The sequence below is a fragment of the Sesamum indicum genome, linkage group LG9 (genome assembly GCF_000512975.1).
Source record: "Sesamum indicum cultivar Zhongzhi No. 13 linkage group LG9, S_indicum_v1.0, whole genome shotgun sequence".
NCBI lineage: Eukaryota > Viridiplantae > Streptophyta > Magnoliopsida > Lamiales > Pedaliaceae > Sesamum > Sesamum indicum.
In genome coordinates this window covers 271,782-288,460 of record NC_026153.1, presented here as the reverse complement: position 1 = coordinate 288,460, position 16,679 = coordinate 271,782, and the positions used below count along the sequence as shown (strand labels likewise).

The window sequence follows — 16,679 nt, the reverse complement described above, 5'->3', positions numbered from 1 at the left end:
CATTGCAACAGCAGTGCAACAATTTATCAACATCTTCTTCATTGATGTAGTAGTCTTCCATGGAAGAAGTGGACTTCACTCTATCATTCAAGAACTTCCATCGTGTCAAAATGTCGGAAATTCTTTTCATCTATTAAGTAAGTGAAGGGAACAAGGTGATAGAAAAAATTTCTGTCATAGAATACTTGACAAGAATATGAAAAACATTTGCCAATACCAAGTCAATGCAACCCCACTCAGTCAGTAAATGACTAAGGTTATTCATTTTGAAGGATACAGCAATAAATTTAGCATCCATCTTTGTGCCAGGAGTATCCATTGTTTTGTATTCTCCATAATCCAATGGGCAGGCAAGGAGGTCATCTTCTATCTGATCCAATTTGCTTGCAAGAATTGAGACAAGATGGTGAAAGATTGATGGGCTCATCTCACTTTCCTTAACCAGCATCAATAATCTTGAAATAACACTCCAAATTGCACTCCTTGCTTCGGTGTCATCAGAAGCAAATGGAAACACATCAAATAGACCCTGCAAGAAATTCAGATCTGATACAAGACAAACTGTCATGGTCTCATTTTCATTTACTGTGCAACGCAAAAAATTTTACCAATATAGCAGGGCAGTTGCTACCAAGAATTCACAGAAAAAAGGTACCTTTTGACAACTCAGAAGCTACATCTTTTGCATCAGTAAGAATATTTGCTATTAACACTGCAGCTGTTACACATGAGCTCGCAACCTACAAGGGTAGATTACAGTTTGTTGTAAGAAAAAACTTCGAAAAAAGAAACAAGAAAGGTTTTCCTAGGACCCTCCCATTAATCATTGAAGTTGTAAAGCAAACTATTGCCTTGATAATGCTGCTTTACAGCAGCTTATATGTTATTCCCAGTGAAAAGACCAACAATATTGGTGTATTTTCCTTTGGATCCCAAAAGAAGAAACCATTTCCAATAAGATATCGTCTGGTCAATCTAAACCTAGAAATTACACAATTAGCTTATTGGAAATACAAATAGTCGAGAACTCATGAGACAAATTCCATTAATTTTTACACGGTGCAAACCAAAACACAGATGAAAATTTGACCATATATTTCTAAGTGTGAAACATATCATTCATCCTTTTCTTAATGCCATAAGGATAGAGAATGCAAAGATATTTCAGATGGCAATTTGCAGAATGTGGCCAATATTTTCCTTGCAGAATATGCTAGGGTCATTTTGGTTTTGTTTGCTGAACAGACCAGGTAGTTCTACCCCTTAAATCTCTATAAGTGCTCCTTGTATGAATGGATGACTAGTTGCTTCTTAGAAATGGGTGTATCAGTATATTGACTAGTAAACGTGGAGCAGTTAATGTCCACTGCACTACATAAACATACATCAAATTTACATAAATGCATACTCTATTAGATATAGTATATTTAAAATACAAGTCGACATGGCGTGCGTCATGATTACATGGAAACTTTTCACAAGCAGCTACCATACCTCAAATTTATCAGGAAGTTTGATCAGCTCTTTCACTAGTTGCAAGAGCTCTCTATTTAGACATATTTCTTGTGAATAGTCATCCATGGTAGACAAAGCTTCGACTGTGCGAAGAATCAAATCCAGCAGAGGATACCTGATGCAAGTATGATTCAAAGTCACGAACCATTGCCTCCAGCTAGTATTCGGTTAAGGGAAAGCCAAACAAAAATAAATCAATCCAAAATTTAAGGGGGACAGTGACAATGTTTAAGCCTATAACCATTTTGAATTAACTGTACATGTTGCGCAAAAAATAAGTCCAGAAAACCTTGTTTTTTTTCTGTTGGTCATTGAATTCATGTCAGTCTAAACAATTGTAACTATGACTGGTAAACATGGCTAGATATCAGTGTATGAACTATGACCTGCTCCAACCAATAGTTCAAGAAATTGCAAAATATGTTATAATGCTTTCACAGGATTTGAGAACACCAGAAGAGAAAGATCTCTATGGTACTCCAACTCCCATTAGGCAAAGCCGCAAAAGAAGCTATACCTCTCCGGGATCCGGTCTTCTTGCAGTTTGCTCATCTCGAAAGCCAAGAGTTTGATCAGAAGACTTGAAAGATCCAACTTCAAGAAAGGTGGAAGAAGTAGAGCTGTTACTTCCTGTTGACTTTCTAAAACAGCCAAGAGTAAACCTACACTCTGGAATTGAAGACGAAAGCTGAGGTATTGATAGACAGTGCTCAAACTGCCAATTACATATTATTATAATAATAATGGTAATAAACCGGTCAGTTACTCTATAAATTTCAGAATAATTCTTCCTGGAGAAGTGATATCCCCACAGGCTCCATGAGAATCAAATAATAAACACTAGATAAGCAATCATATTCTTGTTCCGATTTGTCCAAATTCATACTCGAGATTATCAAATGTAAACTAAATACAGATTTCTTGAGTTCATCTTCGAAACCTTCCAAACACAGCTGACTTAGGAAAAAAATAAGACTAATTCTACTTGACCGTTAAAATAGGCATAAATAAATTCTAGTCAGTATGACACATTATAACTATTTTCATTTATTTCAATCACCTATAATAACACTGCTTACCTTCAACCATCTTATTCACCAGAGTCCAAGACATATTAACCTCAGCACTCTGTATAAAATTTTTTTAATAATGTTTTAGCCTCGCTTCATCTGAAGCCTGTTACATGGAAAGAAAGGCGAGATGCTATTTTACCTTTTCAATGAGCTGTGGATTTAGAGCATTTTCAGCTATCCAGAGGATACGAGAGAGAATTGGTTCAGCCTGCAATGCTTCTGCCCAAATAACACCTTCAGCACTTTGAAGACACAAGGTCAACACACTACCTTGACAAATTAACCCGCAGTAAGTTTAGTGGAATTAAGGGCACATTGTAATCAATCATTATTTCTTGTGATACAGCTTGGGGATTTTGCAGAACAGAAATGAGTGGAATCCAATTCACAGATGAAGGCTAAAAAATAAATTTATAATCTCATGTAGCCTGCATATCAAAAAATTGTATCTAACGACTACAATTCTCTAAGTTGATAGATAGCCATACTAGTGAAACTACATGAACTTATAATCAGAATTACATAAAGTCACAAATCATTATATATATATATATATATATATATATTTTGTATGTAACTCACTGAGTGATTTTACATTATATGTGTTATTACATGCATGTGCATCCCATTTTTTGGGGAGTGTGTGATCTCATTAGTTTGAACTCACGTCTGATCAACCCTATCATATAGTAAAGTGTGTGATAGCCCATTCTTATGCACCAAGCATGGGATAAATTGTAGCAAAACTAATGAATGAATATATTGTTCATCAATTTCTAACTTGTTAAACATGTGAAATCACATAGTTATTTGTATGTACATCTAGGTGCTGCAGAGAAATTCACTCCCTGCATGTGTTTTCCAACTTGTTCTCTGAATCAGCACCAAGTTCACAAGGAGATGAGGACAAAGACCTCATGCACAGATGAAAATATTGATGCTATGAATTAGTAGCACCATTCAGAATATGTAGCTAAGAGCCTGTAATCCCTACATTCCAGATTAAGTTTCTTTCGTGCCTTTTGTTTTCCCTGAACATACTTGCAGCCTCTATTTGTACCTAAAAAAGTTTTTCATTCGCACATCATGCCAGATCAAACTAAGATACTACTTCAGAATGAAAGAAATACATTCTAGCCCTAGGACCATATTAAGAAATGAGGATATTACATAGTAGATTCTTAAGATTACACTTATTTTAGTCATAGTGGGCTCATAGGAGTTGGATTTGTTAATATTAAATTAAAAACTACCACTTTTAGAATCATGTCTTGACTTACTTCTCATGTATGAGGGAAATATTTATGGTTATGCATTACCTTATTATAAACACTAGAATGGCTCCAACAATACCCCTTGATTAAACATTGTAGGTGGTACCAAAGTGGCTTGGCGAACACCATTCTGGTTAAACTTACATGGCTGTTACTTGAAGTAGTGTAGACTAAAGCATACTCCTAAACAAAATAGAGAAAGCTAATAATATTTATCTTCAAGCACCAAAAAGCATGAAAAAGAAAAAACTAAAGACAACTGAGTTAAAACTCTGGGAAAAGTAATCAGAGAAATTCAGCATATTCTACCATGACTCCATAAGAAACAAGTGTCTTTCGAGGACCCAACTGTGGCCAACTAATCAACTGAACACATGGAAAAAATTGGCACATCTATATAGAACTGCAATTTTCTTTTTATGTTTCTCATATTAAAACACACAAAGCAGAAGGAAATATAAGAAATAAATTCATCGTGACAAATTTCATTGAGTATAGTAGGTTTACAAATTATAATTATTAAAATTCTTAGAAAAATGAGTTGCATTTCTTACCAAAAACTGGTGCTCGTCTACACAATATAGCAAACACCAATTCATGAATATGAAACATCCTCAAGAAAGCAAGTTCATTTGATTATTTCTAGCATTTGTTTATGGATTGAATATTTCATTCTGCCATGATAAACTCTGGAAACATTCAGCAATAAACAACTAATCTGACTGAACAGTATTTTAACTCTCCCTCTGCAAAGACATAGGTATTAAAGACAAGCGAATTTTTCACAATGGTAAATGTTCAGCCATGAAATACCGGCAGGCTTCACAAAGGCAAGGTACATCATCTAGAAGCAATTGCTCAACTACCACTCCAACCAATCCATTTGTAGAGGCTATTTTTTTCCGTGACATTTCATGGCAAGCAAGGTTTCCAATTATTCCAAGACTAATCTCCTGTAACACAAGGCAAACCTAAAATGTGAATCTGATAACCTTCCAGCAAATGAATATGTGATTCAATAAGTACTGAAAAACAAAGGTGGCTGTCTAATTGAATATAAATTGCAGTATGACTTACAGTAATACGTGAGGATTGAGAAACTACAAGATTAGCCAGAAGCACTTCAAGAATAAGATTCTCAACCTATATAGAAAATCAAATGTCCATATCAGCAAGTTTTAGCCAAATGAATATAAGTGAATAGGCTAAAGTTCTAAACTCTACCCTTACACATTGTTGTCCTGCTATTTTCATATTATATATGCTTTTGTGTTCAGAGTACTGTTAGTCAGAGAAATATTGTTAATTAAAGTAGCTTTTCCTCCATTAAAAAGCTCCAAGTCTAGTCTGTCTCTTGAGCAGAAAACTTACCAGTAAATGTTACAAGTTTTGAGACTGACTAGCTGATTTTTCCAGCATTTAGACCATAAGCAGATTTAAGCAAAGAAACATGCAGAACTACACAAATAAGACACAAGTCAAGAAACATATCATGAATATGACTAGTACCATAAATTGAGCATGATCTTCACTTGCAGCGAGATCCCATAAAATGCATCCACACTCTTCCCATATTTCTTCGCTTGTCGGCGCACCTTGATTGTGATCATCACTTCTAGGTTGTGGTCGATCCAGTTTACCATAGTTTTCAGAAGATTCCATTGCTTCAGCTTCTCCTCCATTTTCAGGTAAATCCACTGCATCCTCTTTGCTGCCCTCAGCTTTGGGTTGTTCACAAATCAAACCACTTCGAACAGCATGTACACCATCTTTTATATCTGAAGGCAGAAGTTTCCTTATCAAAGCTATCACATAACTGGGATCAACTGTCGTTGATATGTCGAATGACTGCAGAATAAAATTGCAGCAGTTTACCATAAATATGCAAAATTAATTAATACCATAATCAGTGGAACTCAATGCTTTACATGCCGTAACAACACAACAAGTCTAACTCATACTTCACAAATACCAACTTTTATACTGGGTCATTTTCTAATAAAACACCAAACCAACATGTGCAAATAAGTATTTTCATTAACAACCCCGAACAAATTATTGAGTAAACTGATCAATGTCTTATGAATGTGACCGAATCAAATTTCGTGTTTCTTTCTTGTAAACTCTCCTAACCCATTTATCAAACAGTTGAAATGCATGACAGTTCCACAAGAACACGTGTGAAAAAACCCATCTAACTCAAGGTTTCATATACTTTGCGCAAACATCGAACATACATAATCAAGCAAAGAAGAAATAAGTGTGAAATCAAGAACACGCGTATGCATCGGTGGAAAATACCTCGTGAGGAGGCGCAGAAGGGTGATGGGCGGGAGGCGGCTGAAATGCTTGCTCTTCTTCATTCTCTTCGGAGAGCGGATTTGACATGTATTAGGCTTTTGAATTTGGTCTACGTTGATTGGGATTTTACCTATCTACGTTGATTGCCGCTCCACTTTCTTACCGTTGCGAGGTTTCTGTTTCCCACAACATAACATCGCGAAATTTTACGCTCCACGTTTTACCGTTGGGAGGTTTCTGCCAACTAACATCATCACCAGCTATCTATCGAAACATTCTTCGCACGCGCGTGTAATTTCATTTTTGTTACTTTTATTTAATTATATTACAAAATTCATTAATATTTCTAAATCAATTAAATAAACATGATTAGAATTAAAGGTACACTAAATATATACATTAATACGACTTAAATTCACAATATTTTCTTGTGAAATCTTAACCTCACATCCGGGAAAGGGATCATTTGCTTGTCCCACTTAATTAGGTATTACAACTTGAATTATAAATTGATGAATTATATATGTTATTATCAGTACTTTTTTAGAAAAAATATAATTCTGTTTAAAATACGATGTTTTGTTAATATTGTCCAATGAGTTTGATGGACTTCTGCTACATCTATACTCTATATTATTCTAAAAAAAAAAAAACTCATTTTTACATATAAACAGCGATTACTTACACTGCGACACCAAATTTTTTAAATTATCAAAAACACCCTTATGTATTTTCTGCCATTCCTATTCAAATTTTTCTTTTATTTATATATCTATACTACTTATCTATATTAATATGACACTTTTACTCACAAACGACAGTTTGTAAAACAACAATATCAATTTTTTTGTATTTTTATTTATTTATTTATTTTTAAATTGACGTGTTGATTTATATATTTTATATTTATTTATAATATATTTAAAATATAAATAATTATTTAATATACACATAGAGATAACGTGCTATAACTATTACTACACTAATAAGGTGTTTCTCTTTCGTCAACCTGATTTGGGTTTTCTTATTTAGGTGAACACTTGCTATAGAATTTCATCAAATATTTAAGGTGTTTCTCTTTCGTCAACCTGATTTGGGTTTTCTTATTTAGGTGAACACTTACTATATAATTTCATCAAAAATTTAAATGTGAAAGTTTTCTTCCCATACCCATAAAATCTTACTTCATATGAGAATTTGAAATTCAATGTCAATTTGAATCAATCATGATTTTAAAAACATGTGATGAGCTAAAATATAATCACTTCTTGAGTTATTCAAATGCAATCATCCAAATCTTTTTAAAAATTAAAATATAAAACTTTCTGCGCCATGATTTTATAATTTACTATCCAAAAATGAATTTTCGTAAAATCAATTAAAAGAAAACAAATCCTCTATAATCAATTATTCAGACGCTGACCCAAACTCAGGCCATTGGGTACTCAAATTTCCCCAGGTACAAACATATAACATTCCATACGGGAAATAAATCGCAAAGAAAACAGCAACATCGATTACAAGTAAACACCTCCACCAAGATTTCAAAAGTAAAGTTTTCCCCATCTAAGAATGTCCATTACAGACCGATGACAAAATGCAGCATCGAATGTATAATTAAGGTCCAAAAAATCATATAACAGATGGAACTAGTTGTGAGGGAATTTCAGTACACATACCCATCCACCAAAGAAAGAAAAAAAAATTGAACATTATACAGCAACAGACCAACCAATAAAGATATACCAAAACAATACTCTCAAAACCAAAACCTAGGAAGAGCAGCATTCAGTCAAGCTCCTCGCTGGTATGTCAAATGATCGAGTCATATGTTAGGCTTGTAATCTTAACATAGTCTCCGTTCCCCCGCTTGATTTGCTAATCACGACAAACTGAAAAGAGAACCATCGTCAATAATCAGAGCGAGGAGCAGAGAAAGTGGCAGTTCAATGTAGATAGACAAACACATACCAAAAACCAATGCCGGATTAAAATTTATCAATGCTTTACAGGGCTTGCCACGGATTTAGAATTTCCAGGTGTTTTCACTCCATCAATGACCATGTTTCCCACTCTGACTTCCATTGCCTCTCTCTCATCATTCTCCCTCTTCTTCTCAGAACCACCATTGTCAACTGGCTTCAGTTGATTAGATGGGGTATGCTGCCGAGCACGTCCACTTATCCATGGATGATTAAGACACTTAGCAGCTGTTAACCGTTTCTCAGGCACAAAATCTAGTACCTGAACGAGGAAATCTGCCATCTCATTTGCATCCTGCTCACGGAACTCATATTTTTCCACAAGAACCTTGTTGAGAGGCCAAAATTTTAATCTCCTGATATGCTTCAGATCTCCAAATCTATTGAAGAATTCCCGTGAATAACGCCCACCCAAGGCAACCTGCAGTTTATGTTTGTCAAGCCGGAAACATGGCTTCTTAGGGTAAATACTAAAGGAAGCAAGCTTAGCTTCAGTAAATTGAATTGGCATACACATTGATATTTAAGGTTTTTATTTGGGGCCAATGGCAGGTTGATTTGCTAATCAACAGGTAGATCACTTCTCACCTTGCGTGGCATCATCCCCAGCAGCTCCATCATCAGGGCCAGATGATCCTTCAGATCACAATGAATAACAATAAATGATCAGTCATTAAAGCAATTAAGCAATACATAAAAATTGGATTGACATTGATGTTATGTTGCTGTGTATGACATTAGAAGATGAATTCTCAGGTCAACTTTGAAAGCAAACACACACCAACAGGGAGAAAGATGCTTATTCTGCTTACGTCTGAGATGCACAGATTTGCTAAATCTCTGTATACATTTCCTTCATAGAATAATCATTACTGATATTAAGATCACCACTCATACTCTAATTTCTAATGACTTCTTAATTTCAAGAAAAACACATTCGAATAGAATTACACTTTTGCAATGGACAAGAGCAGATAATGGTGGCAGAACAGCCTTGTCCAAGCATTCGTTTTCTGCCAAAGAAAAAGAGCAGGAGGGAAGCACAAAAACTAGTAAAGGATTTTTTCCCCCATAAAGCTGCTCTTCTGCGGATTTCTTTCTCCTGCCTAATGTATATAGTACTGCCAATCTCCAACAGAACACTTTACGAGTAAATAGAATTTTGAAACATAAGATTTACATGTTCACCATATGAGAATCATCAACAGGCAGAAGTTATTGGTAGGTAATTTGTTGGGGATTGAGACCCCGTAACATGCTTCCAAACATAGTTTCAGTTAGCACATCAGTCTATATAAGACATGTTGCTAGAAGTGCAACCTCTACAGCATTGTTTCCTAAAACATACTTCGACTGTCACACTGGTAGACTAAAGCATATGTCAAAAGAAAACAACAAACTACTGCAGAGTCTTAAACAGTGCGAAGAGAACATGTTGACCCACACCAGATATATGCTCCTCAGATACGGCACACAAATCAATGATTGGTGGGAGTATAGTCTCTAAAGAGATTAAAACAAGCACTGGATAAGATCAGTAAATCATGTTGCATGCAGTTAGTGAGAAAACAAGCAAGCTGCTTGAGACAAATAAGTTTACAGCGAACAGTTGCTATTCGTGATTCGTTGTCCATTACTTACATGTATACAGTAGTTAAATAAAGAACCGGGCCCTCATACCTCATCACGATCATAGCTGTCACCACTATGTGGATCAAAAAGAACATCGCCAGTCGCCAGCTCAAAGCAAATACAGGCAAATGACCACATATCAGCTGATGTTGAGTACTTAGATCCTAAAATAACCTCTGGGCACCTATACTGCCTTGTCTGAATATCGCTTGTGAATTGTTTGTATGTCCAACATGCATTTCCAAAGTCAACTAGTTTGCATTTCAGTTCAACCTCAGCTAAGAGCTTGTGCTTTTCTGACCGGCTGACTCTCTTCTGGCCCTTAGTTCCTTTGCTTGAACCATTTGTTGCATCATTGTTTGCTGCCTCAGCAACTGAAGTATCCTGCTCCTCAATGGTCTTTATATTGGACTCATCATCCCTATGAGAATCTTCAGGCCCACTTGCCTCATTCTCTGGCTCAGTTTCGTCCTTCCCAGCACACCTCTGAGCTGCTCGCTTAGCCTTTTTTCGGATTTTCTTCTTCTGGTTCTTAGTTAGATCGCCATATGAACCCTTAGCATCTTGAGATGCCTCAGACTCGGACCCAACCTTGCCTTTACTGGAAGGGAGAACAAGGGGTGCACCTGATTTCCTTGGATCTTTAGCTGGATCTATCATAGACTGAAGTAGTACGTTCTCTGGCTTCAAATCTGTGTGTATGATTGATAGTTGACGGTGAAGATAATCCAATCCCACCAAAATGTGGAAACAGATTTCTTTAACCATGTGAAGAGGTAGCCCTTTGTAGTCTGAATACCTAATTAGGGTCAAAAGATTGTTTCCCAAGTATTCAAAAACCATACAGACATGCTGCCCATTTGGCCCTGAATGCTTAAAGTGATCCAACAGTTTCACCACACACTTTTTATCTTCTGGATCGCCTTCAGCGATCTGCTTTAAAATAGTGATCTCATCCATTGCTGCCTCGGTGTAGTGTTGTGCACTCTTTTGAACTTTCAGAGCTACATACATCTATCACCATATATTAAAAAACAAAAAAGAAGAAGAAGAATAAGAGTAATCAATCACCAAACAATTCGTTAGGCATGACCATATTAGCGAGTCATGAATGATAATATAAACAATTTCATGTAGAGTGTCTGCCATATCAAGCGTATGCGTGACTGTGCATGTGGATACAAGTCATCTTCCCTTCAATTTCTGGTTCTCTTCTCATAATACATGAAGCCTGAAGAGGTAGAAACAATTTTGCTAAACTAGTTTTTTCCTTCACCTCCTTGGATACGAAGCTCTTATTTCCCAGTAGAATTAATACATTGAGTTAAAAAAAAATAAAAAAAATCAACTACCTCATTTTAAATCCAGCTGAATTTATATTGAACACATCTCACAGGCCTTTTAAATGAACAGCAGAAAATATCTAGAGGTCTTAGAAGAAGTTAATCAGTTCTACTATTCACTAGCATTCACAAGCACTAAACAGAAGTAAGAAGGAAATACTTGCTCCAGTCACATAATACAAAGATAACAGGCATGTAAGAAGACTACATGAAGCAATGAGCCAGAAAAATGTACCAGTAATAATGGAATTACTAACAACCAACAATAATATTTCATGTTATTAACCCTATCCCTATTGCATAAGAGAAGCAAAATGCATCATTAAAGTTTTCGGGAATGAATATGTTTCAATTTCAAAATCCCATTGACAAAACAATGACAGCAATCGTTTCATGAAAACAATACAAGTCCCCACACAGTAACCAAGAAACACGGCAGCACAAAAGAAATACCACAACGTTTCATAGGAATACTCGTGCATTAAAATATTAACCTACAGTACACAAGTATGCATACTTGTTCGCGGCGTAACTGCAAACACTAAAGTGAAAGAATCAACAGAGAAACCTACCGATTTATGAGTGTCCCAAGCTAGCCAGACGGTAGAGAAATGGCCCCAGCCGAGCTTGCTCTGAACAACATATCTTCCATGTTTGAAGGTGTCCCCGATCCGCACGGCGTGGTATCCACCGCGCCTGTAGTCCTCAGTCCCCTCATCCTCGGTAGTGTAATCGCTCGTCTCGCTCCGATCGCCGCCGTTCCTATCCACTGCCGCCTCCACCTGCGTCTCCGCCATCAATCGGTTTTTTACCACTAGGAGACTTGGAAGAAATTGAAAATGAGATCGCGGAGCGGGCGAAGCTCGCAGAAACCTCAGCCCTACAACACTTGTAGCAGTGTGTTATTCGCAGAGAGAAGTGAGATTAGGGTTTACCTATTCTTGAATTTGACCGGAAAAAGAGGGTGAATTTATTACTCCATTATTTCCTCTTATTTTGTGCTTATTGAAAAGCTGAGAGCAAATTGAGTAGGAGGAACTTTCTGGATACGTCTGATTAGATGATCCGTTGTTATCACAAATTTAAAACAAGGAGAAATTCCATAAAACCCCAACCAACTATAAAAGTTCAGCTAAAAACTCATTGTGTTAAAAATATAAATAAAAATTTCTTGTATTTTTTAAAATATTGCACACATTTTCTTTGCCGTTTGTTTTATTTAATGGCATTAATTTGTTTTGTGACTTTTTGTTGTACCCTGTGATTTGAAAAATTATATCTAACACTTCTGAGATTTGCTTCCATTTTATAAAAAAGTCACTCTGTTAATCAAAATTCACCGAATTTGTTAGTATTAATAAAAAAATAGCAAAAAATTCTATATTTACCGTCATTTAAATTATTATGACTTGTTGTAGGTAAAATAGATCTTTTTATGACTTATGCATTAATACATGTAAGAAGGTAAATTTTCACTATTATAAGGATAGTTTAATTCGAAAAAAATAGTTTGAGCTATAATAAATTAGTAATAAGTCAATCGTGAGTAATAAGTATCAAATTTTCATTCAATTTTTTTATTAATATCATCAAATTCAGTAAATTTGGACTAATTATCAATTTATTATAATTTATTTTATGCGAAATTATTATAATCTATTTTTTTTTCGTTAGTCGTATTAATGAATATTCAACTAATATATTGTTAAATTGGCTAAATTATTAAAATATTAATATAATTGTATAATTATCAACAAAAATTTAAAAAATATCTTTTACTAAATTAAAAAATAAATTATCATGTCACGCAATATACAATTAGATTAACACGATAGAGGTTTTAAAAATATAAAACAATACATCATTAAAAATTGAGCAAGGGATAAACATACTAGTAGATTAAAAATATGACATTGACATTTGGAAGAAAAACGTGTTCTTATTATCATGGATATGATGATATTTTAAAATTTAGTGTTGCAGTATCACTGATTATTTTATTTTAATAAAAAGTAATTTTTTATCATATATTAATAAGTTACACGCGTTATATTTTAATTATCAATGTACTTATGTTTGTTGCAACATAAGTATGACATGCAATGTTTGGAAGCTAGGTTTTATTATGAATATTACTCTTTTAAACAAAATAGTTAAACTTTAAAAATCTCATATTTATTGAAATCAAGCGATAAAAAAGAGGTATTGTAATTAAAAAATCTTAAATTCGAGTTACGAGTATCTATAACCATAGATTTTGCAATATTTTTATTACTGTGAATAATATAATATTTTATATTTACTTGTTTTGAAATTTAAATATAATGATTGATACATATTTGATACTTATGAAAAATAAAAAATGAAATGAGTAGTAACATGCTACATCATTTGTTTTTTAAGCATAAGGCCCATTTTATTAGGGCCCTCAAATAAATGTATCAAAAATAAGTAAATAAATGGGCCTTAAAGGTCTTAAGGCTTTGACTTCTTATTGCCCATGAGTTTCTTCAATTTATACAAAATTAATCATTTTCTTTGTCTGAATTCCATTTCATCTCACCATACATATTTTACTGTAAATATATATTTGTTGATAAAATTTTCTCAAAAGTATTTGAAAAAAGAAAGACCCCAAAAGACAATCTCAAAATAAAAGAAATAAAGAAGGATAATTTTGTAAGATCAAGAAAGGTATTTTAGTCAAATTGTGTCCAAAAAGAGATTTCTTTTTTTTCATAATATGGTGGTTTTTAGCCTTTTTTGGAAAATATAGGAATAAAATAGAATTTGAATATTTTATTGGTCAAGTCAACAACTGTTGACTAAATGGTAAGGACTTGCTAGTAAAAATACAATAAAATAAATCATGACCAACTATAATGAATTGCAGGCATATATTGAAGTGGCTGCAGTCTGGCTTCAATAGGGAACAATTGCTTCCACTACCTTCTCAACTCGTGGAATGATGCACATTTCTTTTCACATGATAATAGCTCCCGACCACCATTTTCATATCAAATAAATATATATTATCATGTTTGACAAGAGGTATTTTAATTATTTTATAATTTCTCATATTTAATAATGACGTGGTCAATTTTTTTTTGCTAAAGGATAAAATTGGAAATTTTGCCACGACGCAATTGCACACAAGGTGAAATGTAATTTCCGAAAAAGGGTGCTCTTCTCAAGAAAATGATGTCTAATCAATGAATAATAACTTGCATAAAAAATTAATATTTTGGTATTTATAGTGGTGTTGTAAATTATATGGTGTGGTGGGTTGTATATGTTTAGTGTATGCCTCCTATACAATAAATTACATTTTTACCTTTATAGATTAATAATTTTTACCAATGTATATCAAATAATTTTGGTCAATCCTCATAATTAATTTCAGTCAAATCAAAAATATATATACCTATATTATTAATTCTCACACCTATATACCTAAGAGTGAGAATATACATCCTCACGTGTATTAATGTGAGAATATGTATAAAGTAATTTACTCAAAAAAATATTTATTCGACCCTCAATCGAGGGTAAATATGAGTTTTTATTTTATTCATTTTTGTTAGTATCAGCAAATCTCAAGGGAACTATACATAATTTTTTAAATTACAGAGATTTATGTATAATCATACAAAACTTCAGGTGAAGAGAGTGTTATTATTTCATATATTTATTTGTCATCTAACTTTAATATTTATATCAATAGAATTACTTATTTATTTCAAATAATTCATGTCATATTTTAATCATCAACATGCTGTCGTACTTATTTTTTATTTTCGATCATATTTATCACTTTTTGGCTATTCATTAGATAAGAATTTTTATTTTAAAATATATCATATCTACCAATTCATGTATATACAAATATCATATTCCTACGCAAAAATAACACGTATAAATTGAGAAATAGTCCAAAAAATATTGCGTGCTACGGTAGTTAATATGTATTAATAATTCCTTGGATTCGAACTAGAAAGCTAGCCGAGGAGTCAAAATTTGGAAAAAGTTGTATATAACACTTTTTTCCAGTTCCACAAAGCGCGTTCAGCATTATCCCAAAAGTCGACGCCAAGTCTTTCTAAAGCTTGTGGACAAAGCTTCTTAACTATTAAATAGACCAAAATTGTCGCTTTCTCAAATATTCAAGTTATTTTATCAGTTAGGTTTAATTTAATTGAAAAATCCAATTTCATAAATATAAAATTATGAATTTGAGTTCCGTTGATATGTGAACGTTAATCTATTATAAGGATACTTATTTATTAATTATATAATTTATATTATAATTAATGAATATTCACTATTAATAATTAAAATTTATATTGTAATTATAATCACTTAAAAACAAATATTAAACCTTTTTATTGTAGTTTTCTTGAGTTAGTGAAATTGTATTATAATGATAAATTAAATTAAAATAAAATAAATCAATTACGTATTTTTATTAGATCATATTCTGCTCAACCTTTAAGATGGTGGGCGAAAATTCAACCATATCTGCTAGTAGAATAGAAAAGTAATGTCATATTTTAATCATCAACATGCTGTCGTACTTATTTTTTATTTTCGATCATATTTATCACTTTTTGGCTATTCATTAGATAAGAATTTTTATTTTAAAATATATCATATCTACCAATTCATGTATATACAAATATCATATTCCTACGCAAAAATAACACGTATAAATTGAGAAATAGTCCAAAAAATATTGCGTGCTACGGTAGTTAATATGTATTAATAATTCCTTGGATTCGAACTAGAAAGCTAGCCGAGGAGTCAAAATTTGGAAAAAGTTGTATATAACACTTTTTTCCAGTTCCACAAAGCGCGTTCAGCATTATCCCAAAAGTCGACGCCAAGTCTTTCTAAAGCTTGTGGACAAAGCTTCTTAACTATTAAATAGACCAAAATTGTCGCTTTCTCAAATATTCAAGTTATTTTATCAGTTAGGTTTAATTTAATTGAAAAATCCAATTTCATAAATATAAAATTATGAATTTGAGTTCCGTTGATATGTGAACGTTAATCTATTATAAGGATACTTATTTATTAATTATATAATTTATATTATAATTAATGAATATTCACTATTAATAATTAAAATTTATATTGTAATTATAATCACTTAAAAACAAATATTAAACCTTTTTATTGTAGTTTTCTTGAGTTAGTGAAATTGTATTATAATGATAAATTATTATTAATTAAAATAAATCAATTACGTATTTTTATTAGATCATATTCTGCTCAACCTTTAAGATGGTGGGCGAAAATTCAACCATATCTTGTTTGCTAGTAGAAAAGTAATAATGGTGCTGCTATTTAAATTGACACATATTTTCAATTTGGGAAAAATAAAAAGAAGGAAAAGTAATTAGTAATAATTAGTAGTCTATTCAACTGCCACTTGTGCTGTCCAATGCCACGTACCGGGCGCGGTTCCTTATCATAATTAATGCACTCTATTCATTTGAGTTTTTTTCTCATTCATTCTCAGTTTGTTTAATTTATTTATAATATATTGATGTATGAATT

At 33.0% G+C, this 16,679-nt stretch overlaps 2 protein-coding genes across 3 annotated transcripts in view; both read right to left on the bottom strand.

The window, feature by feature from the left end:
- LOC105169965 overlaps positions 1–6,433 on the bottom strand; it is a gene marked incomplete in the record, with an annotated part of 6,630 nt that extends 197 nt beyond the window's left edge. Inside the window, 10 exon segments of the mRNA XM_011090517.2 lie at positions 1–130; positions 278–546; positions 656–740; positions 1,495–1,630; positions 2,033–2,184; positions 2,728–2,854; positions 4,676–4,815; positions 4,940–5,005; positions 5,372–5,710; positions 6,164–6,433. Coding sequence (XP_011088819.1) covers positions 1–130; positions 278–546; positions 656–740; positions 1,495–1,630; positions 2,033–2,184; positions 2,728–2,854; positions 4,676–4,815; positions 4,940–5,005; positions 5,372–5,710; positions 6,164–6,250 — 1,531 coding nt within the window.
- On the bottom strand, positions 7,653–12,164 carry LOC105169964 (SRSF protein kinase 1). Of its 2 annotated transcripts, none has more exons than XM_011090515.2 (5): positions 11,693–12,164; positions 9,826–10,791; positions 8,734–8,781; positions 8,135–8,566; positions 7,653–8,055 (listed from the first exon to the last, which is right to left on the bottom strand). In XM_011090515.2, the coding sequence occupies exons 1-4, from the start codon at positions 11,915–11,917 to the stop codon at positions 8,162–8,164; spliced, it is 1,644 nt and encodes a 547-aa protein (XP_011088817.1). In that variant the 5' UTR covers positions 11,918–12,164; the 3' UTR covers positions 7,653–8,055; positions 8,135–8,161. The 2 variants fall into 2 exon arrangements, with proteins under 2 accessions (XP_011088817.1, XP_011088818.1); XM_011090516.2 differs by having other exon boundaries at positions 9,826–10,781; positions 11,693–11,829.